General features: G+C 44.9%; 1 protein-coding gene across 1 annotated transcript in view; it reads right to left on the bottom strand.

The window, feature by feature from the left end:
* The window catches only part of LOC138762409 (solute carrier family 2, facilitated glucose transporter member 11-like), a 77,588-nt gene that overhangs the window by 33,145 nt on the left and 19,143 nt on the right, over window positions 1–25,300 (bottom strand). Inside the window, exons 5-8 of the mRNA XM_069936169.1 lie at window positions 24,317–24,465; window positions 15,746–15,933; window positions 3,830–3,940; window positions 790–891 (exon numbers count right to left, since the gene is read on the bottom strand). Coding sequence (XP_069792270.1) covers window positions 790–891; window positions 3,830–3,940; window positions 15,746–15,933; window positions 24,317–24,465 — 550 coding nt within the window. The remainder of the gene's footprint in view (window positions 1–789; window positions 892–3,829; window positions 3,941–15,745; window positions 15,934–24,316; window positions 24,466–25,300) is intronic.

The raw sequence follows: 25,300 nt of genomic DNA, 5'->3' as shown, positions 1-25,300 counted from the left end.
CATGCGCGCACGCGCGCATTTTACAGCAGCCATGAGAAAGAAATAGCAAACAATTAATAACAAACATGGGGAAAATAGCATGGGAAGAAAATACACACACACACACACACACACACACACACACACACACACACACACACACACACAAGGAACTGCTACATACAATGATCATGGAAAAATCATTATGATGCCCCACCCCCCCTTGACTCAGTGCAGGCACGACTCTATGCTACAAGGGACACTAATTAAATGCTCCCAAACCTTATAACAGTGCGCACCTTACCAACAGTTTCTCCAGCAGCCTCCCACATTTCTAGGCCTGGAGTGAAGCAGGGTGGTCCAAAGCTGGCAAAGAGGGAGAACAAAGAACACATAGCACCTTTATAGCGCTGGAGGGTCCAGCCCAGGTTGTTAGCAGGGATATAAAAAGATGGCTCGGTGCCAGGAGGGTTAATCCAATTACAACAGCCAATGGCCAAAGGCCAAGTACAGGCAGGCTGGAGAGTCCAGTCCAGGTCATTTACATGAAAGCAACAGTGAGATGTGCACTAATGGGTAGGGTGAAACCAAACCTTGATTGATGTGTCCTCTGACTAGGAAGGGGGGCAGTGCTGTCACGTGACAGCCACAACCCTTCCCAATACATGGTCTTTGTAGAAGGAAAAAAAAATTGCACCTGTGAATGTGCAATCCAGTGTAAAGATGTCTCAGAGGGGTTGAGTAGAATTTGCATTGTCATGTTTTGAAACTTAGGTATTTAAGAGAATGACAATACATGAGCCTTCTTACCTGATAGGTTAGTGAGATGGTGATTGCAGCACACGAAAAAGCCATGAGTAAGTATCCGGCAAGCATTAGTGTCCGTCTGCCCAGGCATTCAATCAAAAGGCTCTGGGAAGGAATGACACCATTAGTATCTTGCAGATAGAAAAAGAAAAAGACGAAGAGTCAACACTTAATGTCTACATTGCATTGTGAGCAGTTTTGGGCTCCTCATTTAGGAAAGGATGTGCTGACATTGGAGAGGGTTCAGAAAGATGATTCTGGGAATGAAAGCATTTGACAGCTCTTGGCCTGTACTCGTTGGAATTCAGGAGAATGGAAGGAATCTTATTGAAACATTTCAGATGCTGTAAGGAGTGGTCAGAGCAGATGTAGAAAGGTTGCCTCCCATGTTGGCAGTGTCTGGGACAAGAATTCGCATTGTGTCAAATTTATGTCACATCTCATCAAATTCACATCATGTCAAATTCATGTCATGTCGTGTCAAATTTCCGTTGCATTAAATTCGCCTTGCACCAACTTCAGGATTGAAGGGTGTTCACTTAGAACTGAGATGCAGAGGAATCTCTTTAGTCAGAGGGTGATGAATCTGTGGAACGTTGCCATAGGCGGCTGCGCATCGGGGTCACCAATGTAAGTTGTGGACAACTGCCATCAAGTTGAAATAAGATGAATAACGATACCACACCTCAGGTTTCAGCCAGAGAAGAGTAAAAGAATAATTTATTTTCAATCAGCCAACCATGATGATCTTGCATTGCCTAGAATACACCTCTATTCAGTAGCAATAAATGCAGTATAGGCATACTCTGGCTCGGTTTAATGTCTCTGTAATGGACACATCTTTATTTAATGCAATCCTGGGATATGTGTGCAGTTGGCAATGTGAGAATTTAATGCCCCATCCAACTGCCTGTGAAAAGCTGGGAGTTATTCTGAATTGGTGTTGTCTGTCTGACTCTGTCCAACAGACTCATCAAGTTTACAGATGACACGACAGGAGTCGGCCTCATCAGCAACAGCGACGAGTCACACGACAGGGACGAGGTGGAAAATCTCGTGAAATGGTGTGAGAGGAACAATCCGAGTCTCAACGTGGACAAGATAAAGGAGACAGATGATTGTGGACTTCAGGAGAACCAGGAACGGCCACCCTCCTTTGCACATTCATTGCTGGGCAGTGAAGAGATTGGGAGGCATCAAGTTCCTCGGAGTCCACTTAACAAGTGACCAATCCCGGATACATCACAAATCCTCCCTTGTCAGGAAGGCACAACAGCGACTGTACTTCCTGAAAAGACTGAAGTGGGCAGGTTTACTGGCCACCATCCTCTCAACTTTCTACAGGAGCTCTATTGAGCCCTTCCTGACCGGCTGCATCAAAGACATCTGCGTACTCTTCTATGAGTATTGTGTGATCATCTTCAGTCTGTGAAGCCACTATGAAAACTCTTTTCACCAGGATGAGCTCTTCACATGCACACAGACCTAATATTAGCTGTAGCTGTGACTTTAGATGCTGTCTTTTGTGTTTGAAGATCCCCTTTTACTGGAACGTTCTCTCCAGTGTAGCCTGTCACTTTTAATTTCACTGGATAAATCTTGCTCTTTATGGTGAGAGTCTTGTAATCGTCCATAGATAACAGATTCACCTGGGCTCTGGTGTTCAGCTTAAATGGAATTACTGTCTCATTCACAGTCACTGGAACGATTCATTCTGTTTTACCAGCAGCCGTCTGTAGTGAATCCACGAAGAATTCTTCAATTTCTTCATTCACTGTGTTCACCTTCCTCTTGGTAGCCCCTGCTTTGCAGTACTTTTCAAAATGATCCTTCTTCCCACATTTATTGCAGGACTTTCCACATCTTTGGAATATGTATACCTCAGTACCTGCTGCATTTGCTGCTTGAGCCGACTGCTTTGCTTTGGGCCACTCCTGGTTCTCTATTTTCACCACATGCACTGTTGTATCTTTCCTGTGCAGCTCCTTTGCTTGTGTTCGTGTGGTCTCTGCAGCCTGGCACATCTTCACAGCCTTTTCCAGTGTCAAATCGTTTTCACGACTCGGATTCCAGAAACTACTCTGTCACTAATGAGTGAGTTTTTCAAATCTCCAAATTCATAGGACTCACTCAGTGTGTGAAGCTTGGCGAGGTATTGTTCGAAGCTCATACCTTGTTTCTGGTCACAGGATAAAAACTTCAATCTCTCAAAGGTGACGTTTTTACTTGGAGCAAAATTCTCGTCAAATTTTGTCATCGGAGTGTCCAATGTGAAAGCTGTCTCATCAATTTGAAAACTGTTATAGACGTCCAAGGCGTCTTCACCCATCACATGTAGAAATATAGACGCTTTCGGTTTTCCATCAGTCTCTCCCGCTCCACCAGCCTCTAAATAAATGTTGAATCACTCTTTGTAGTGTTTCCAATTATCAGTTAGATTGCCAATAAACTGTATTGGTGTGGGAGGACTTATCCATGCTTACGAATTATTGTTTTCTCTAACTCAAGGTACTTCTGATGCATGTTAAGCCTATTCTTTCAAGAAGAACGACTTTACATGTGTTTAACACTTAACTAACTTTACTTCCCTTAAGCTGCTTCAATGACATCCCCCATTAAACGTCACCTCTGGGTTCTGCCACCATGCAGACTGCATGCTGGGAAATGTAGTTCTTATTTGCACGCATAATAGCACACCCTGCACCAGACAGGCCGTACTTCATAGTTGGAGTAGATTTGTGTGACTGTAATGGGAAGAGTCATGTAGTAGTAACAGACTATTTTGCCAATTATCCAGAGGTAGTAACATTGCAATCAACATCCAGCAAAGCAGTTATCACTTTCATGAAAAATGTGTTTGCGAGACATGGAGTTCCTTGTGAAGCCGTGTCAGACATTTTGGACTTGTGGGCCTAAATGGCCTGTTACCATGCTGTAAATTAAGTTGGTTATGTTTGTGTTTTACTCCTGACTGTGAACATACTCTTAGTGGTTGCCGCTCAATTTCTTAGTGTTGATGGGTTTGAAATGATCTCGTACTTACACAACACAAGGCTGAGATACACTCGCAGAATCCTGTACCAATGGTAGCATATGGGATCAAGGCCTGTGCAATTCCAGCTTTAGTGAATATGTACGTGGCATAGAAGTAGATCTGAAACATAGAAATCAATGCAGATGTTAAAACAGTCAACTATCTGGGAACAAAAGGCACCTAGTTCTTGCCAAATCAGGTTCCATTCACCTGAATGGAAGCTCTCTCTTCACACCAGACACAACCACTCGCTTATGGTTAGATACAAATAGAGGCTTTGCCACCGTCGCCATTGATCACATCATTCACAGATCTAGTCACACACGAAAATGTAAAAACACAAATTCTGGAGCAACTCAGCCGGTCTCGCAGCGCTCAAAGGAGGTAAATCTATATTACCAACGTATCGGGCCTGAGTCCTTCCTCAATACCTTGTGAGACCAGCTGAGATCCTCCAGCATTTCTGTATTTTTGACTACAATGGCAGCATCTGCAGACTTTTGTGTTTCACTCAGCACAGAAATGTAGCTGTCCGGGATATCCAGAGATGCACTGAAGAGCTCTGGCCTTCTTTGACCTGATTTCTCTCCCCACCCTGCACCGCAACTCCCACCCCCACACCCCCAACCTCTACCTTATCCTTTTTCTGATAATTGATAAGGAAACCTCCGCCACTTCATGGTTACAGGGGCGAGAGGAATATCCTGGGATTTATATCCATTGAGAGAGGGGCGATGCCAGGAAGCTCAGGCTGTTTTGTAGATGGACTGCAGCCACCCTCCCATACCGCTTAGTCCTTGGCACTCTGTGTTGCTTTAAAGTCAGCTATCCCAGTGAATCGGCTGGCAGTGTGACTTGGCAGCGCTACCCTCAGATCCTTGCTGAAATGAGTATTGACAAAGCGCCCAGCTCAAACCATGTGCTTCTGACGAATGTGGCACTGGGCACGCCAATCTGGGCAGCACAGTGGCACCGCTGGTAGAGCTTTCACCTCCCTGCTCCAGTAACCCAGGTTCAAATCTGTAGAGAGCACATAGAGACTTATGGCACAGGCCCTTCGACCCTCATTTCCTGGCATTGCCCCTCTCAATGGATATAAATCCTGGGAATATTCCTACCAAAAATAAAACTAAACCCTCCCTACCCCATAACCCTCTATTTTTCTTCCATCCATGTGCCTGTCTAAGAGTCTCTTAAATGCCCCCAATGTTTCAGCCTCCACCACTACATCCCTGGCAAGGTATTCCAGGCACCCACATCTCTTTGTGTGAAAACGTACCCCTGATGTCCCCTAAACTTCCCTTTCTTCACTTTGTAGAGATGTCTGCTAGTGTTTGCAATTCCTGCTCTGGATTAAAGGCACTGGCTGTCCACTTTATCCATGCCTCTCAGAAACATGTAGACCGCTATTAAGAATTCTCTCATCATTCTACACTCCAGAGAGAAAAGTCCCAGCTCTGCTAGCCTTGTCTCTTAAGACTTGTTTTCCAATCCAGACCACATCCTGGTAAATCTCCTCTGCACCCTCTCCATAGCTTCCACATCCTTCCTGTAATGAGGTGACCAGAACTGAACACAATCCTCTAAGTGTGGTCTGACTAGAGATTTGTAGAGTTGCAACATGACCTCTCAATTCTTGAACTCGATCCCCTATTTATGAAGGCCAGTATCCCATAAGCCTTCTTAACTATCCTATCAATCTTGAGGGATGCACGGATTTGGACCCAAAGGTCCCTCTGTTCCTCCACACTATTAAAACCATTAACCCTGTACTCAACCTTCTGGTTTGTCCTTCCAAAATGCATCACCTCACACTTAACTGAATTCAACTCTATCTGCTACTTTCCCGCCCAACTCTGTATCCTGTCTACATTCTTTTGTAACTGACGACAACCTTCAGCACCAAACACAACTCTCTCCAACCTTCGTGTCATCTACAAACTTACTGACCCATCCTTCCGCCTCTTCATCCAGGTCATTTATAAAATTCACGAAGAGCAGGGGTCCCAGAACAGATTCCTGCGGAAGTCCACTAGTCACTCTGGGCAAAATACTTTCCTTCCACTTTTGAATCCATACTGCCAAGTTCCATGGATCCAATACGTCCTGATTTTCTGCACAAGTCTCTCATGGTGTCCTTGTCAAATGCCTTACTAAAATCCACTCATCAATATCTTTTGTTACCTCCTCAATTAGACTCGTGAGGCACAATCCCTTCACAAAACCATGCTGACTATCCTTGAGTAGACTGTACTTACCCAAATGCTCATGGATCCTATCTTTAAGAATCCTCTCTAATAGTCTGCACACCACTGACATAAAGGTTCCATTATTGTCATGTAATATATGATTTAGAATGTAACATACATGAAATTTTTCAACTTTTGTCTACCGTAAGGCAGACAAGAGAGTTGCCACTTTGTCCAATGCCCCTTACAGAAACCTACAGCACCTGGTGTTCCTGGGCGGTCTCCCCGCCAAGAACTGACCAGGCCGGAGCCTGCTTAGCCTTCAAGATCAGACAATTTTAGGCATATTCAGACTATTAGGTATTACCAATTTATGATTCCCAGGATTCTCCTATTACCTTTCATTAAAAAGGATTTATAGAACATAGAATCTACAGCATAGTACAGGCCCTTCAGCCCACATTGTGTCAACCTAATAACCTACTCTCACATAAACGGCCTAGAATTTCCTGACTACGTAAGCCTCCATTTTTCTCAGCTCCATGTACCTCGTTTACTGTCTCTTAAAAGATCCTTCCGTACCTGCCTCCACCACTGTTGCTGGCAGCGCATTACCCGCCAATTCCCGTGTGCAAAAACCTTCAGTGCCAACAACCCGGTTTTGAATATGGCGCTGTCTGTGAGGAGTTTGTACAACCTCCCCGTATCTGCATCAGTTTCCTCTGGATATTCTGGTTTCTGCCTACAGTTCAAAAGGTATTTGGGTGGCACGGGCTTGTGGGCCAGAAGGGGCTGTTACCGTGCTGTATGTCTAGATTAAATTAATCTCCCTCTGTACTTACTCCCAAGGACCTTAAAACTATGTCCCCTCGTGTTAGCCATTTCTGTGCTGGGAAAAGGCCTTTGGCCATCCACACAATCAATGCCTCTCGGGATCTTTTTTTTTCAAAACTTTATTTATTCGTTCAACAAAGTTATTACATACAATAAGAAAAAAACATATTATGAATGATAAAAATTTTTCTTTATATATAAAAAAAGAAAAAAAAGAAAAAAGAACACATATCCCTTTCCCATTTAATCTTAGATCTATCCCATCCCCTTTTTTCCATAGTTTCCTGTAATATTTGATACATCAATGAAACATATCCCTTCTTTGGTGCAATCACAAGAAAAGATTCAAATTTAGTCAATTTAGGTAAAATCATATCTCTACCAAATATTTGTTTTACTAAAGATCGAAGTTGATAATAAACAAATAAAGAATTCTCATTAATACCAAAATCTTCCTTCATTTGATTAAATTATAAAAATTGACCTTCTTTAAAACAATCTCCCAAGTTTTTTATACCTTTAGATTTCCAATATAATAAACATTGATTATACATTGAAAAAGGAATAAGTTGGTTATTATATAACGGTGTTAAAGTCAATAATTTACCCTTAGAACCAATCATTCTATTTTTCCCCATCCATAACTTCATTAAATGTTATAGTATAGGCACATTCCACCGAAACAAAAATTGATGTATTTCAAATTCAGAAATATTCACCACCTCAATTTTAGCCCAACTAGGGGACTGTTCCAAATCCATTAATAAACTAATAAATTTAAATTGAGCTGCCTCATAATAATTTTTAAAATGTGGTAAACGTAATCCCCCTAATGCATATTTCCAGGTTAATTTATTCAAAGCTACTCTCGGAAATTTACCCTTCCATAAAAATTCCCTAACCATTTTATTTAAATCTCGAAAAAAAATCTTATTAAGTAAACACGGACTGAAACAAATATTGTATACATGGAAAGATATTCATTTTGATTGTATTTATTCTTCCAATTAAATTTATAGGAAGATCCTTCCACTTAATAAAATCAGCTTTAATCTTTTTTCATTAATGGTACACAATTTAACTTATATAAAGATTGATAATCAACATCCACATTTATACCCAAATATTTAATTCGATCAGTCCACTTCAAATTAATAATATTCTTATAAACTGAATAATCTCTTTCACCTATCGGTAAAATTTCACTTTTTTCCCAGTTAACTTTATATCCAGATAAAGATCCATTTTGTGTTAAACATTCCTTCAAGTGTAAAAGTAACTGAGCTGGGTTTGTTAAATACACCAATACATCATCAGCAAATAAATTAATTTTATACTCTTCGTCTAAAACTCTCATACCTTGTATCTGTGTATTTTGTTGTATCAACTGTGCTAAAGGTTCAATTACTAACGCAAACAAAGCTGGAGACAAAGGACAACCTTGTCGAGTTGAATGAGTAAATTTAAAAGGTTCCGAGACCTGACCATTTGTCAATACCCTGGCTATTGGTTTATTATATAAAGCTTTAATCCAACCAATAAAAGACTTTAAATAAAAAGTTCCATTCAACTCTGTCAAAAGCCTTTCCTGCATCAAGAGATACCACCATCGGATGGTCAGGGCACTGTCGATGTTTATTAATCAAACTAATCACTCTAAGAATATTATCTGAAGCATACCTCTTCTTTATGAAACCTGTTTGATCAACATGTATCAACTTAGGTAAAAATTTAGCCAATCGATTCGTTAATACTTTAGCTATTATTTTATTGTCTACATTCAACAAAGAAATTGGTCTATATGAAGACACCTTTAATGGATCTCTATCCTTCTTAGGAATTACAGTAATTAAGGCACTAGAGCATGATTCAGGTAGATCATAATGTTCATTAATCTGTCGTAACACATCTCCAAACACAGTAGATAAATCATCATAAAATACCTTATAAAATTCAACCGAAAACCTGTCATCACCAGGTGATTTTCCATTCAGCATTTCCAACATAGCCGATTTAATTTCTAAATCAGTAAAAGGATTCTCCAGCTTCAAGATATCTTCCTCTCCTAATACCGGTAATTTCAACACTGATAAAAAGGAGTCAATCAAACCGCTCTCCTGTTTTTCCTCAGAAGTATATAATTTCTTATAAAATGAGTAAAACTCATCATTAATCTCATGAGGTTTGTAAGTAATAGTTGAATTCTGTCTAACTGCATTAATATCCCTTGATACCTGTTCTTTCTTTAACTGCCATGCAAGTACCTTATGCGCTTTCTCACCCCATTCATAATACCGTTGTTTAGATCTATTAATCAAACATTCAAATTGATAAGATTGCAATATATTATATTTCAATTTCAATCTAGACAACTCTATCTTCTGATTTTCTGTCGCATCTCTCTGTAATTCCTTTTCTAATTCATCAATCTGTTTCTCTAATTCAAGACTCTTGATCAAATAATTCTTTTTAACCTTAGAGGTATAACTAATTATTTGACCTCTCAAGTAAGCTTTCATAGCATCCCACAATATAAATTTATTCTGAACAGAGTTAACATTTTCTTCCAGAAAAAGATTGATTTGTTTTTCACAAAATTCAATAAATTCCACTTTTTTAACAACATCGTATTGAATCTCCAACGAGAAGCTGCATGAACTTTTTCAGAACTCTCGTAAGTAAAATACAACAAAGAATGATCTGAAATTACCCTACTTTTATAATCTGCTTGTAGTATTTTCCCCTGTAAATGTGCCAATACTAAAAAAACATCTATTCTGGAAAAAGATTCATGTCTAAATGAATAAAAAGAGAAATCCTTCTCTGTGGGTTAAGATGTCGCCAAATGTCCTCTAAATTAAAATTTTTCATCAAAGCTCGAATTTGAATTGCCATTTTACATTTTTTAACATTTTTTGAGATTTATCTAATAAAGGTTCCAAAACAGTTAAAATCTCCTCCAACCAGAACATTTTCATTAGCTTGTCCCAGAAGCAAAAATGCATCCGAAATAAATGCTTCATCATCCACATTCGGTGCATAAATGTTAAGTAAAGTCCAAAATTCATTAAAAATCTTACAATTCATTTTAAGAATACATCCTGCATTAATTTCCATTGATTGTAATTCAAAAGATAAAATTTTATGTATCAAAATTGCCTCTCCCTTAGCTTTGGAATTAAATGAAGAAGAAAAAACATGTCCAACCCAGTCCCTTTTCAATTTCATACTTTCTTTTTCATTCAAGTGTGTCTCCTGTAAAAAAGCAATATCAATCTTCATCTTTTTAAATGTAAGCCAAAACTCCTTATGCTTGATCGTACTATTTAATCCCTGAACATTAAAGGTAGCAAATTTCAAATTCGACATATTTAATACAATTACTAAATACCAAAAATAATCACAAATTTTTTTTATATATATAGAACCCTCAAATTAAAATATATAGGCCCTCCAAATAAAAATAATATTCATTAATAAGAGAGAAAAAAACAAAAAACTACCAAAAGGTAGTAACTCCCTAAAAAAACTGGGTGTGGATTACCCACTAATGACTGATGACTAACAAAGAAGTTAGTGCAATGCCCTCCTCCCCAGCCAGCCAGTCAGTCAGAAATATTAACATATTAAAAAACAAATTCAGCCTTGAGATTCCAGTCCAGATGGTGAACTCATTTCAAGAGTAGATGAACTCTTTCCATTCCCGTTCTTTCCATTTCTGCCATTTTGTCCATTTCCAAGTCTATCTTTCATGAGGACTCTTTCTTTGTCCTCTGACATCCGGTACCGAATTAGCAAAAACCACTGCCTCATGCTCACTCTCAAATAATTGAAACTGATAATTTCCATAAAACACTTTCAACACAGCAGGATAATGTAAAGCAAATTTGTAACCTTTACGCCATAAAACATCTTTAACTGGATTAAATTCACGTCGGCGTCTGATGATATCTTGACTCAAATCAGGGTAGAAGAAAACTCTACTATTCTGAACCATCATTGGAGCTTGCCTTTGTCTTGCATTTTGAACTGCAAGTCGAAGAATTGTCTCTCTATCCAAACAATTCAAACAATGAACTATCACAGCTCTTGGCAGCTGACCAGATAAAGGTGGTCTTCTTAAAGCTCTATGTGCTCTTTCCAATACCAGTCCGTCAAGTAAAGACTCTTCCCCCAACATCTGGGGAATCTAATTAAAAAAAAAATTGACAGGATCTTGACCTTCTGGCAAACCCACAATTTTCCCATTATTTCTTCTATTTGATTTTCCAAATAGTCCATTTTTTAATTAACTAAATCTTTAACTGAATTTTCCACCTTTACTATTGTTTCTGTATTGGATTGTACCTGTTATTTACATTCAGAAAGAGAAGCTTCAAATTTTTTGAAGTTTTCCTGGTTTTCTTTAACTTCTGCCTTAGCCACATTTAAGTCTGAAATTATATCAGTATTCATTTGAACTACCTGGTTCAATTGACCAGTAATAACATCCAAATAGGAAACAATACCTTCAAACATCATGTAAACAGGCTGAAGTGCAGTTTGAATTACAGGATCCAGTTCCATAATTAGTAACTCACTTTCTTCCAGCTCTTCTTCCATTTCCTGTACAGCAGTAGAGTAAGGTAAGTCTTCTTCTTGTTGCTCTTCAAAAGGTAGCATTCTAGTTGTTTTACTGTGAGTTTGGACACCCAATGACGACCCCCCGACTTCCTCAGGGGGTCGTCGCTGCTGTCCCCCCGCAGACCATTTTTTAATAAAATTATGGAATTCTCTGTAATTAACAGCGCCACCCAAGCACACAGTCACTGCAGACTGCATGTCTGCCATCAGAATCTTCTTCCTCCGCGCTCCCGTCTCTTCCAAAGGGAGAGTTCTTTGTAGCAAGCCTCCAGGCTCGTGCTGACATCTCAAGAGTGCGCTTCTTCCTCTGCAGAACGGGTCGATCCAGTGCCATCTTGCGACTGGTGAGTAACTGTTACCTTTGCTTTTGTCCCCACTGGCAATCGTTGAAGCTTGGGGATAGCTGAAAACGGATCTGAGGCTGTTCCAAGTTGTTTTGGCCCAAATTCTTCTGCACTTCGAAACTGTATTTTCTTTTGTAACTGAGAGTCTTTTTTTACATTAGTAGCCATGATGGCTCACCAAAATATCAAACTAAAAATTTAAGTTTTAAAATTAAAAATAAAGGGTTAAAAAACGGGCCTCTCAGCATCTTGTGCATCTCCATCAGCTCACCCCTCAACCTCCATCACTCCAAGGGAAAAGACCAAGTTCACACCACCTATCCTCTCCAATCCAGGCAGCTTCCTTGTAATTCTCCTCTTCTCCCCCTCAATAAAATCTACATTCTTCCTCCCATCAGGTGACCAGAAGTGAGGTAACTAAGGACTTCGTAGGGTCTAACCAACTTGTATAGCTGCAGCATTACCTCGTGGCTCTTGGCCAGGATCTGTGTGGAGTTTGCATGTACTCCCACAGATGTACCCTATTCCTCCCTAAAATGTAGGTGAGTGGGTGAGGATGGGAGTTGATGGGAATGCGGGGAAAATAAAATAAGGACATAAGAAGCCTTTCCCACCATTCAATGAGATCATGACTGATCTTGCTCATATCCACCTAACTGCCTTTTCCCCATCTCTCCAAATTCTCCTACTATGGAAAAATCTATATTTACTGAGGTCACTGCCACTGCTTCAATGGGCAGTGAATTCCACAGATTCACTACCCTCTGGGAAAGCAGTTCCTCCTCATCTCCGTCCTAAATCCACTATCCTGAATCTTGATGCTATGCCCTCTGGTTCTAGTCTCCCCCCACAAATGGAAACAACTTATCTACCTCCCAGAATTTTATACATTTCTATAAGATCCCCTCTCATTCTTGCCCACTCACTTAACCTATCCATATCTCTCTGCAGACTCTCCGTAGCCTCTGCACAATTTGCTTTTCCACTCAGCTTGGTATCATCAGAAAACTTAGATACACCACACTGCTTCCTCTTCCAGATCATTAATGCACATCATGAACAGTTGGGGGCCCAGCACTGCCCCCTTCAGTATCCCACTCACCACTGATTGATCGTGAACAGTTGGGGGTCCAGGACTGCTCCCTTCAGTACCCGGCTCACAACTGATTGATTGTGAACAGTTGGGGTCCAGAACTGACTCCTTCAGTGCCCCACTCACAACTGATTGATCGTGAACAGTTGGGGGTCCAGGACTGCTCCCTTCAGTACCCGGCTCACAACTGATTGATTGTGAACAGTTGGGGCCCAGAACTGCCTCCTTCAGTGCCCCACTCACAACTGATTGATCGTGAACAGTTGGGGGCCCGGAACTGCCACCTCCAGAACCAAGCTCACCACTGATTGTCAACCAGAAAAACACCCCAACTCTCTGCTTTCCATTGGTTAACTAGTCCTCTATCCATGCTAATGCATCACCCCAACTCTATGCGTCCTTATCTTACGTATGCCTTTTATACAGCATCTTATCGAACACCTTCTTGAAATCCAAGTTAATAAGGTCCAACTGCTCCCCTCTATCTGCCGTACTCATTATATCCTCAAAAAACTCCAGTAAGTTTGTCAAACAGGACCTTTACATATGTATGAAAATGGCGGTACTGTTGCTGGTGCAGACCTGGGAGAGTGGAGACACCACACTCTCCATCAAGGTCCTACCGCCCAGTGCAACTGCCGACCGTTCTGTGCAGGCTATACATGGTCTATTAAAGGAGCCAATGGGGCTTTAAAGCTAAAATCCTGCAATCACGGGTCTCCACCATTATGGGGTCATCAGTGCTGGGCTGGGTACCAGATTCCAGGGCGGGGCACCAGAAACAGGGAGAATACCCCCGTTGAGAAGGAGAAGCAGAGGAGATGACCCTACAGGATGGTGAGCATGGCGGTGGACCACCGAGGGGCTCAGTGGCTGAAGGACCGACACAGGCTGGCGGCCTCTTCAGAGTCCCAGATTATCCGTGGATTTGGCTCCAGCGCTCCTGCCACCTCTGCAGCTACACAGACTCCCCCCACTATTTGATCTATCGGGGACCCGAGTTCCAGATCCAAACCTCCGATATGATCAGGAGGCTTTCAGCCCCCAAGGCCCCACAGGAGCCCTTCTTGTCCTCAACCTCCTCTCGCATCTCATTTCCGATACCAGGTTGCCATGGGCCAGTCTCTAGCAGCCCACAGCCTCTGTGGGTCCCGCTGACTGCAAGACACCAGCAGCCTGCAGCACTTCAGTAACTGACCCCCTCGCTGGTCTGCTGCCCCGTTCATCTTTCCTGTTGTGTCTCCTTCTCAACAGGGGGCAGCCTCCCCGATCTTGGTGCCCAGCCTGCTGCTCTCCCAGAATTTGCAACCCCTCGTGGTATGCTGCCCAGAGTGGGCACCACCATCTTGGGCACAGACCTCCGCGGTTGAAGGATGACAATTAGATGTCGACATCAGGACTGGGCAGTAGGACCCTGCAGAGTCGTGTTTCCCGCTCAGCCGGGTCCATATCTGTGGCAGCACTGCCATAACAGCTGTACCAGCAGTGCCACCATTTTTGTTCTGGGGAATGGAGTTAAAATTGGGGCAGATGTAAAACTAGCCGCCCACTTCCCATCTCTCATTCTGTACAACAACGTGAAGCCAAAACTAAAGGTTTCACTTCTGAATCTGCCGACACCCCTTAAGGTCAAGTGTAAGCTGCCTCTCTCTTCTATTAAGAGACCCTGACTGAACTCTTAAAAAAAAAAATTAAAGGGCTTGTTTATTTGTTTCATTGCATCACAATCCAAGAGATTGACATCATACTGAGCACTGAGACAACCCAGAAATTCATGGAGTACAGAAAAAGCCTCCTGAGTCACGACTGCTACAGCCAAGTGCAAGCACAAGCTTCTGCAGTGCCTGAGAAGCGTACAGTCTCCAGCACATGCTTCAAAACCGCGAGTACGTGCTGCTTGCTCAGTGACAAATGGCTGGCATCACTGTACTCAAATGCACTGGACCGCCGCAGGGCACCAGCAAAGGGGAGAACACATCTCCCCCCACCCAACCCCATCCACACCCAACCCGTATGGGTTGCAAGCTGCCAGAGACTGGCTCACGGGAAACCAGGAATCGGAGCCGGGATTGAAGAGGGTGCCGAGGCCAAGAAGGGGCCTTGGGCACTGAAGGCTTCCTGACTGAGTCGGAGGTTTGGATCTTGAGCTCGGTTCGCCGATGGATCGAGCAGGGGTCTGTGTGGCTGCAGAGGCTGCGGGAGCGCTGGAGGTAAATCGACAACCGCTCAGTGCCTCTGAAGGGACTATTTTGCTTCTCTTGCTCTCTTACAGTAAGGGTGTCGGGCGACACTGATGGCGACTCTTTGTCTGCCTTAAGGCAGCAGAAGGCAATTTTGTGTAATATTACATGTTCTGTTCTGTTACATGACAATAAAGGAATCCTGAAAAATGAATGTAAAGTTATCCACTGCTAAAATGCCATGTGCCTTCAGCCTATACAATAACACTCTGCATGTGATCCATTTGGCACACTTCTGGAGTCCAACTTCATCATTTGCCACAGGAACAATCGATGACTTTTGTTAAGTAGAATGCACCTATAAAAACCTTAAACATTTAGTACCTTCAGGGTGAACAGCAGCATTTGTAGGATTACGGACAGCATGGTCAACACACACTATTACAGCACCAGAGACCTGGGTTTGCACGCTCTCCCCATGTCTGCGTGGGCTTCCCCCAGGTGCTCCGGTTTCCTCCCACCCTTCAAAACATACAGGGGACATTGGTTAATTGGGATATTTGGGCAGCATGGGCTCTTGGGCCAGAAGGGCCTGTTACTAGGTCTAAGTTACAATGAAGGTGTTGCCAGTTACTCTGAACTAGCCCAGCCTTCTCACTTACAGCATTGATGCCACTAAGTTGCTGACCAATATTGATCATGGCCACAGTGATTATCTGCCATCGGGTCGAGTGGTCTGTGAGAAGCTGCCAGGGTCCCTTTGCGTGTTGCAACTGAATGGTCACCCGCTCCTCTTCCATATCCTCCAATTCACTCCTGTAAGAATTAGCTCTGTGCAACTGTCTGAGGCCTGAGAGAAGGAAAGAGTTGTCATATTTCCAATAGACCTGACACAATAGGTTAAAGATTCCAGGGGCCAAGAACTCTGCTCTCCCAGTATATGGCAGGCCAGAGATCCGACTGAGGGGACGCAGAGGTGAAATTAAACCATTATCAAACCAAGTTTACAGATGACACAAAGATTGGAGGTGTAGTGGACAGCGAATAAAATTTTCAAAGCTTGCAGAGGGATCTGGACTAGCTGGGAAAATGGGCTGCAAAATGGCAGATGGAATTTAGTGCAGACAAGTGTGAGGTGAAGGACCAACCAAGATAGGACATACACAGTAAATGGTAAGGCACTGAGGAGAGTGGTAGAACAGAGGGTTCTGGAATACAGATACATAATTCCCTGAAAGTGGCATCACACGTGAATAGGGTTGTAAAGAGAGCTTTTGGCATATTGGCCTTCATACATCAAAGTATTGAGTATAAGAGTTGGGATGTTATGGTAAAGTTGTATAAAACATTGGTGAGACTGATTTTGGAGTATTGTGTGCAGTTTTGGTCACCTAACTACAGGAAGGATATCAGTAAGATTGAAAGAGTACAGAGAAAATTTACTAGGCTGTTTGTTGGACTTCAGGAACTGAGTTACAGGGAAAGGTTAAACAGATTAGGACACAAGGGGGAACTTCTTCACACCAAGAGTGGTGGGAGTGTGGAATGTGGATGGGGACACAGAAAAGAGGAAAGGTGAGAATTGACTGAGGGAGGGGGTTGGTTGTGTGGTGGAACACGGTAATGCAGGCGGGAACCTCTCTGGACTGCTCTGGCTGGCTTGCCTCCGACCTGGTAACTCCTCCCCATATTTTCCCAATAAAGGCTGAGAGCCCTAGTCTCCTCCCTCAGTACCAGCCTTGGATCCGGGACAGAAGCACATCGTTGTGAGCTGGAGGTTTCAGGACATTAAAGCCTTTGGCCACACGCTTCGTGTCTGTGGTCATTGATCAAGCTACAATTTAATGTCCTGATTATTTTGCCATGGACAAGGCAATACGAGTGGAGAAGGTGGAAACTGATCCCAAGGAACCAGAGGCCTCAGTGAAATTCAATATGTTACTACACAAACTAAAGGCCTTCATGAGGCGCCATAAGATCTCAGCCGACTGTGATAAGGATAATCTGTTTTTTGAATCAATGGGCCACTGAGCCAACCAGATGATACGGGGCTGTGAGAACTACAGCGACGCGATGGCCCTCCTGCGACAGCAATATGGGGCCCCCATGAACTTGATGTATGCCCGGTATTTCGATGATTTTGTGAGGGCCATGAGAGAGCTGGGATGATCCTGTGGCTGCAAGGATGTAATGGCCGCTACCTACCAAGAAGATCTTGACCATGATGGGTTAGTGACCGGTTTCTGTTCCAACCACATCCACAAGTGACTCCTGGAGAAGGGCGATGGGACCCTCTAGGAAGTCATACGGCCGGCTCGATCGTTAAAAACAGCCCAAAAGAATGCTGAAACGTACTCAGCAAACCACGCGGTTGTCAGATGGGGTGCACAGGTGCTGTCAACTTGGGACTTGGGGACCCTGACCATCGTTGCAGCTGCTGAGCACATGTGTTTGGCCGCAGTAATTGCACTCCAACACCTGAGCAAATATTGCCTGGCCTGTAGTGCAACCTGCTTGAAGAGCTGGAGTATGCTGCTCTAAAATCCTTTCCAGCAGCGCCATGTGCAGGCCATAACCCATGTCGCCATCTTGGCTTGACCCTCTTCTGGTAGCCAAGAACTGAATGGTGGGAACGGGAAACCGACGACACAGGATGTCACATCCGGCTTCCTTTCCGGACCCCTCCACACGCGATCTATGGGGGTGGCCATCTTCGAATCCCCTGTGTGGCCATCTTGGAGGCAGCCGTCCCAACGTTGCAGCAACTCTGACAACAAGTTGACACTAGCCTCCATCGTGCTGGATCAGAACTGGCGAGATCAATGATGGACATCAAGGTAAATGACCACACCACGGGATCCTTGTTCGACACAGAAAGTACTGAGAGCTTTCTTTATACAGCCGGCCACAGTCCACGGCTGAGCCCTGCCAAGTACAAGGCAGCATTGGTGGCCAAGTCCCTCTCCAGGGAAATCCACGGGTGCTGCACCGTGCCCCTAACAGTTAGGGGCACGAAGTATAAAAACTTCAAATTGCTAGTAATGCCCTATCTCTGTGCACCAGTCATACTGGGGCTGGATTTCCAGTGTCAGCTTGAGAGCAGCTCATGCAGGTTGATGGGTCCCAGCCCCAATCACGTTCAGAAATAATCGATTCCCGGAGACCCCACCCCCCCCCCCTTTCTGAGTATGGCCAATCACACACTGGAAAACCATCGAGGGCAACTGACCTGTCGGCAGGCCACCCTTTGGGTCCCTCCACTCCCCCTTTTCCAGAAACTCACCCCCAACTGCAAACCTGTCGCCACGAAAAGCAGGTGATGCAGCCTCAGGGACAGGGAATTCGTAAAAGCAGAAGTGGGGCGGCTATTAGCGGAGGGTATCATAGAACCCGGTAACAGCCCCTGGAGGGCATGGGTGGTGGTGGTTAAGAATGGGGAGCAGCACCAGATGGTTATCGATTAGAGCCAGACCATCAAGAGGTTCACCTTATTGGATGCCTACCCCTTCCACCGCGTAGCCGACATGGTGAATGAGATCGCCCAGTTCTGGGTCATCACCACCATAGATCTCAAGTTGGCATTCTACCAGATCCCGATCTGCCCAGAAGACCGTCCCTACACGGCGTTGAGGCCAAGGGCCACTCTATCACTTTCTGCAGCCTCATGAATGGAGTGGCAGTGTTCCAAAGGGAAATGAACCACATGGTGGATGACAATAAACTAAAAGTCACATATCCTATCTGGATAACGTCACCATCTGTGGCTGTAGCCAAGAGGAATACGATGAGAACCTGCAAAAGTTTCTGGGCTCTGCAAGAACCCTGAACTTAACATCAAATCAGAAAAAGTGCGTGTTCAGTACCACGCGGTTGGCCATATTGAGGTACGTGGTGGAGCATGGTGTCATTGCCCCTGACTCTATGCACCCCCTGGAACCTCTACTGCCCCAGAACCCCCAAGGCATTAAAAAGGTGGGTGCCTGGGGTTATTCTCAAACTGTGCCCAGTGGATTCCCAACTACACAGACAAAGCCTACCCTCTGGTAAAAACAACTGCCTTTCCTCCATCAGCGGAGGCCCATGGACATTAAAAGGGGACTGCCAAGATGGCCATGCACACCATTGGTGAATCCATCCCTTTTCAAATAGAGAGCGGTGCCTCTGACTTCGTCCTGGCTGTCACATTGAAACAAGCAGGCCGGCCCGTAGCATTCTCTCGGACCTTGATCTCTGGCACTCGGACATTGAGAAGGAGGCACAAGCTGTAGTGGAGGTGGTACGCCACTGGAGGCACTATGCGGTGGGCAGACCCTTCACCCTGATGACGGACTAGAGAGCCATTCCTTTTATGTTTAACAGTAAACAATAAATCAAAAATGACAAGATCATGAGGTGGAGAATTGAGCCATCCACCTAAAATTACAAGATTTTGCTTCATCCGGGGAAGCGCAGTGAGCCACCTGATGGTCTGTCCAGGGTAACCTGTGCCAGGTCCAAGTAGATCACCTCCAAGCCCTCCACGATAGCCTCTGCCACCTCAGGGTCACCAGGCTCTACCACTTCATGAGGGTCATCAACCTCCCCTATTCGGTGGAGGAGATCGGGGAGCTGACCCATAACTGCTCGGTCTGAGATCAAGGTCACTCGCCCCTTTGAACGTCTCAGTATGGACTTCAAAGACCCCCTTCCGTCCATGAATAGGAACGTGTACTTCCTGAATATTGTGAACGAGTACTCACGCTTCTGATATGAACTGGGATTCCCTAGGAGTTCGGCTTTGGGATCCACGCTGCTGGTCTGGCTGATGACCCCTAGGCCGGTGCTTCTCTGCAGACACGCTGGGACTCAAGGCAGACCCGCTGATTGTGGAGGTGCATCTCTTTCATGCTAACCCCCAGTACGCCCATGTTCAATATCCAGACGGGTGAGAGGACACTGTGTTTGTCTGGGACCTGGCTCAAGCAGGGACCCCGGCATGAGAGGTGCACCCAGAAGCCCTCATCAGTGACCAGCCGGTCCCAGTATCATCCAGGTAAATGATCTCTTACAACTACCACCAAGACCCCTAAGGCCCCCATCCCCAACACCCCTGCAACTCCTAGCGGAACAACCGACGTTCCTACCCCACTCAGAACCGGTTCACAATGCCACAGCTCAGCCTGTTAGACAGGTCACCACACCACAGAAGCCAATGACCACACTGCAGTGATCACAGCGGCAGATAAAGCTATGGGACCGGCTATGAACTGGTATAGCCTGCATGGCCAGAGACAATGACAATGGACATTGTGCCACCTCACCCCACAGTTTATCGAAAAGGGAGGGGTGTATGTGGTGGAACACTAATGCAGGTGGGGACCTCTCTGGACTGCTCTGGCTGGCCCACCTCCGACCTGGTAACTCCTCCCTGTAATGCCCCAATAAAAGCTGAGAATCCTAGTCTCCTCCCTCAATCCCAGCCTTGGATTCGGGCCAAAAGTACATCATTGTGAGCTGGAGGTTTCAGGACATTAAACCCTTTGGCCATGCGCTTCGTGTCTGTGTGTGGTCATTGATCGAGCTACAGGTTATTTGGGGAGCCCTGTTTGAGGAAAGGAGGCAGGGAAAGGGCACAAGGTTCGCAGACCCTGTCACCTGCCTACTTTTTACTCATTCATTGAAGAAGGGCTCGGGCCTGCAACGTTGGTGAGATATCTTTACCTCCTATGGATGTTGCAAGACCTGCTGAGTTCCTCAGCTTTTCAGTATTTGCAGACCAATAAAATTCTTTAACGACTCTTGCTCCTGATGAAACTTGTGTCACACAGCGACTTCATTAAGAACGAGCATATTTGCAGTGAACCAATCACTCTGACAATTACAGGCCATGCTAAAAATCACTGAGGTACATTTGAACAATGGTTGGTTGTTATGTGGGAAATGCTGTAGCCAGTTTGCATGCTACAAGACTCTCCAACAACCATTGACTAAGACAAATATTAATTGAGGAACACATCGGACCGCTGGTAAAGTCTCTTCCCTTGATCCAAATTAAATTTGGGTTTGAATCCGGCGCTCTCTGTAAGGAGTTCTCCCCGTGTCTGTGTGGGTTTCCTCAGAGGGCTCTGGTTTCCACCCACCCTTCAAAAATGTACCGGGGGTTGTTGGTCAATTGGGTGTCATTGGGCAGCACAGGCTCGTGGGCCGAAAGGACCGGTGACTGAGCTGTGCATCTAAATGTAAACTATCTTGAGCTTAGGCTGCATCAATGGAGATTGGTCCCATTGTTTGGACTTTAAAAAAGAGACTGGATTTTAATAGAGTTCAAGTTTACTTGAACTAGGGGGAAAAGAATGGCAGTGCTGCCGGAAACTGTTGCCACGGCAGCGCTGCTACTGATGCGGACCAGGGGAGAGCGGGGACACAGCACTTCCCCATGGGATCCAACTGCCCAGTCCTCCTACCGACAGCTCCGTACAAACTTTAGATTGGCCTGTTAAGGAGCCAATGGCGTTTTATTTAAAATTCTCCAACTTCGGGGTCTGGGCCCAAGAGGCGGCGCCTGTGTTCGGTAATGGCCTCGAGGGGTTGCAGACTTCAAGGGAGCAGTGGACTGGTGCAGGGCACCATTAATGGGGAGAAGGAGCCTGGGAGATGAGCCCAAGGACAGTGACTGTACTGACAATAACCACACCAGCAGTGCGAGTATAAGAAGACAGCTTTAATAAACTAATATGTACACTGAGAGGTCTTATCTCTCTGCAAGAGAAACCTGGAAGGCTAGACTGTAGCTTTGGACTGCTTTATAGACAAGGTCACCGGGGTGACCCCTGGTGACCTAGTGGTGTAATTACATATTACCACAGTGACCACGATGGCGGGCCAGTGAGAGGCTCTATGGCTGAAGGACACACACAGGCGGTGGGCTGTTGGCAGCTTGCGGGTGAGTAACCCACACGGGCTGCTGGCGGCTTGAGGTGAAAGGACTCCCACCAGGCTGCGGGCAGCTGGAGACTGGCTCATGAGAACCAGGTGTCGGAACTGGGATTTGATAGGGTGCTGAGGGCAAGGAGGGCTCCCGAAGGTCCCTGGGCACTGAAGGCTTCCTCACTGTGTTGGAGGTTTGGAGCTGGGCTCAGGTTACCGATGGTTTAAACTGAACAGGAGTTTGTGCAGCCGCAGAGGCAACAGGGTCCATGGACAGATAGTGTGTCTGCAGGGGACTCCCTTTTGCTTCTCTTTCGCTGACTGTAAGGGGCACTGAGCAATGCTAATGGCGAATCTTTGTCAGGCTAAAGGCAATTTCTGTTTTATTACAAGACCAGAAATAGTATGAGATCGGATTTATCATGTTATTGTGTGGTGATATGACCACCAGCCTACTGCAGGGAGTGATCTCTCTACCTGCAGGAAGACCCCCTAAAGGGCGGACTCCACCTGGCCAGCTGTCAATCAGCCGACCTGAATAGAAACCTGAGCTGGCCCCTCCCGAGCCAATCACACGGGGAACCAACAAGGCATGAACTTTTACTGGAATAAAGCCTGTTGTACTGTCTTTCGAGTTTTGTGCTTGCTGGCTGCTACCTCAGCTCACCACAAATTGTACCAGTGCAACCTGGCGAAACAGTATTTTCTGATCCTCGGTGCAAAACAATGCAAGCACTCATACAGACATAACCTGCATCTGGACAGACATGCACAGTACTGTGGTGATATAACCACCACTATAGCCCTACTCCTACCAGCCTACTGCAGGGGGCAACCACTGTACCTGCAGGTAGGTAACCTGGGAGGCTGGCCCCACCTTGCCAACTGCCAATCACCGGCCCGTGGAAAGACGAGCGGTTGCTTTCCTAAACCAGTCGGGCACATGGAACACATATATTTGGTGCTTTCTGCTTTAAGCTGATTAAAGCCTGTTGCGCAGTCTTTCGAGTTTTGTCTGATTTGATGCACAAGTACATATGTACATATATTAAAATAAATGTGACTAATAAATAGTCAATTCTCAGAGAGTTGTTTCAGCGATTCAAGTCATTCAGCAATCTCACTATTGAAGGTAAACAGGAAAATCGACAGAGGTCAAGTGCGATACACGAAAGTTCTGTACAAACTCAGCAGCTCACTCAGCATCCACGGGGAGTAAAAGTCAGTCGATGTTTAATGGCTGAGGCCTTCATCAGAAATACTGAAAATTGGGCATACACTTGATTAAAAAAGGTTGTGGGAGGGGAGAAGCTAGCAGGTACAGTGTCAGGTGGATACGGGTAGGAGGGGAGAAGAGAAAGAGGCAGAGGTGTGATGGGGGGAGAGGGCAGAGGGCCATGAAGGGGGAAGAAAGGGAGGTAGAGAGGTGAGGGAAAGAGAGAGATGATTCTATGGTAGAAAACTGGGCTGAGCTGATTGAGGTTGGGATGCTGTGTGGTGCTAGGAATTTTGTGTTGCCTGTCTGTATTTTTTATTTGCACAGAAGCAGGATCAGAATTTATTGTCCTGATCATGTGTCGCAACTTTGTTGTTTTGCGGCAGAATTCTGGTTCAAATATTGCTACAAATTACAATAAAAAAAAAATCCTGGGGCTATCATTCCAATGCAACCATGAAGAAGGCTTGCCAGCAGTTATATTTTGTAAGGAGTTTGAGGAGATTTGGTCGGTCACCAAAGACTCTTCCAAATGTCTACAGGTTGTACCGTGGAGAGCATTCTGTCTGGTTGCATCACTGTCTGGTGTGGAGGTTCCAACGCACAGGACAGGAAAAGGCTACAGAGGATGGTAAACTGAGCCAGCGCCATCATGGGCACCAGTCTCCACTCCATCATGGAAATTCACAAGAGGTGGTGACTCAAGAAAGCAGCCTCTATCTTCAAGGACCCTCCCCACCCAGGCCAGGCCCTCTTCTCACTGCTACCCTCGGGATGGAGGTACAGGAGCCTGAAGACAAGCACCCAACATTACAGATACAGCTTCTTCCCCTCTGCCATCAGATTTCTGTATGGACAATGAACCCCAGGCACGACCTCACTTTCTCTTCTTTGGTGCTAGTTATTTATATTTAAGTAATATATTTACAGAAATGTAATTTATAGCAATTTCTCTCCCTGAAATGAACATTAAATGCTGTCGCAAAACAAAGAACTTCGTGACATATGTTCATGACAATGAGCCTGATTTGGATTCTGAGTCGATTTATACTATGCTAGTGGAAACCACACCAAACTTTCAAAGAATTCTACAAGCAAACAAAAGACGTACTCTGGAGGGCTTTTGCTTCCAGCCCTTTGTCAAGGAAGAGATACCTTGGGCTCTCGGGAAACCATGGCAACAGGAGAATCTGCAGCAGGGCTGGAATGCTGACGGTGGAAAGCAGGATGTGCCAATATTGCTTACTGCCCAGCAGCTCCCTGCATTTAAAAATAAAATCATATCACAGGAGTGTTATTCATGAAGTCAAATGACTTTAAAAGTTCCATCTTCAAAGATTGGGAACCCAGAAGAGAAGCGAGTGGAGACACAGCGCTGCTCCACGGTCTTGATGCCAACAGCTCTGTTCAGGCTTTAAACAACCTTTTTTTTTAAAAAGCAACAATGCCGTTCTGTTTTAAAATTCTCCAACCACTGAAATCTGTACCCAAGATGACGGCGCCTGTGCTCAGCAGCATGCCTCGAGGGGTTGCAGACTCCAGGCTCAGGGCACCAGAAATGGGGAGAACACCCCCCCCTCCCATTGAGAAGAAGGGAGGCAACTCTACAGGAAAGTGACCTCGGCAGCGGACCAGCGAGGGGCTCAGCAGCTGAAGGAGCTGTGGGCGCCTTATGGTTGAAGGAGCCACACAGGCTGTGGGCTGTTGGAGATAGGCTCATGGGAACAAGGTATCAGAGAAGGTGCTGAGAACAAGAAAGGGCCCCCGACAGACAGCCTCAGATGCTGAGGGTTTTGTAGGTTTGGATCTGGAGCTTGGGTAGTCAATGGTTTGAACAGGAGTCTGTGCAGCTGACGAAGTGCTGGTGGCGAATCCACGGACACTTGGTGATCCGGAAGGGTCTCACTTTTGCTTCCGTTTCTCCTATTGTTAGGAGACAAAAAGTTGAAGTGTATCATGTATATTGACATTTTTATGTATTATTACATGACTATAAAAGGAAACTTGAGCCTTGAAAGAGTCTCATTCAGGCTCAACATCATTCACGATAATTTGGGGTCTTTACACCAGATAGATTTTACTTGTATTCTGCATC

Source organism: Narcine bancroftii, chromosome 4 (assembly GCF_036971445.1).
Source record: "Narcine bancroftii isolate sNarBan1 chromosome 4, sNarBan1.hap1, whole genome shotgun sequence".
NCBI classification, from domain to species: Eukaryota; Metazoa; Chordata; class Chondrichthyes; order Torpediniformes; family Narcinidae; genus Narcine; species Narcine bancroftii.
The sequence above is the reverse complement of the archived record's forward strand: the minus strand, read 5'-3'. Positions and strand labels throughout refer to the sequence as shown.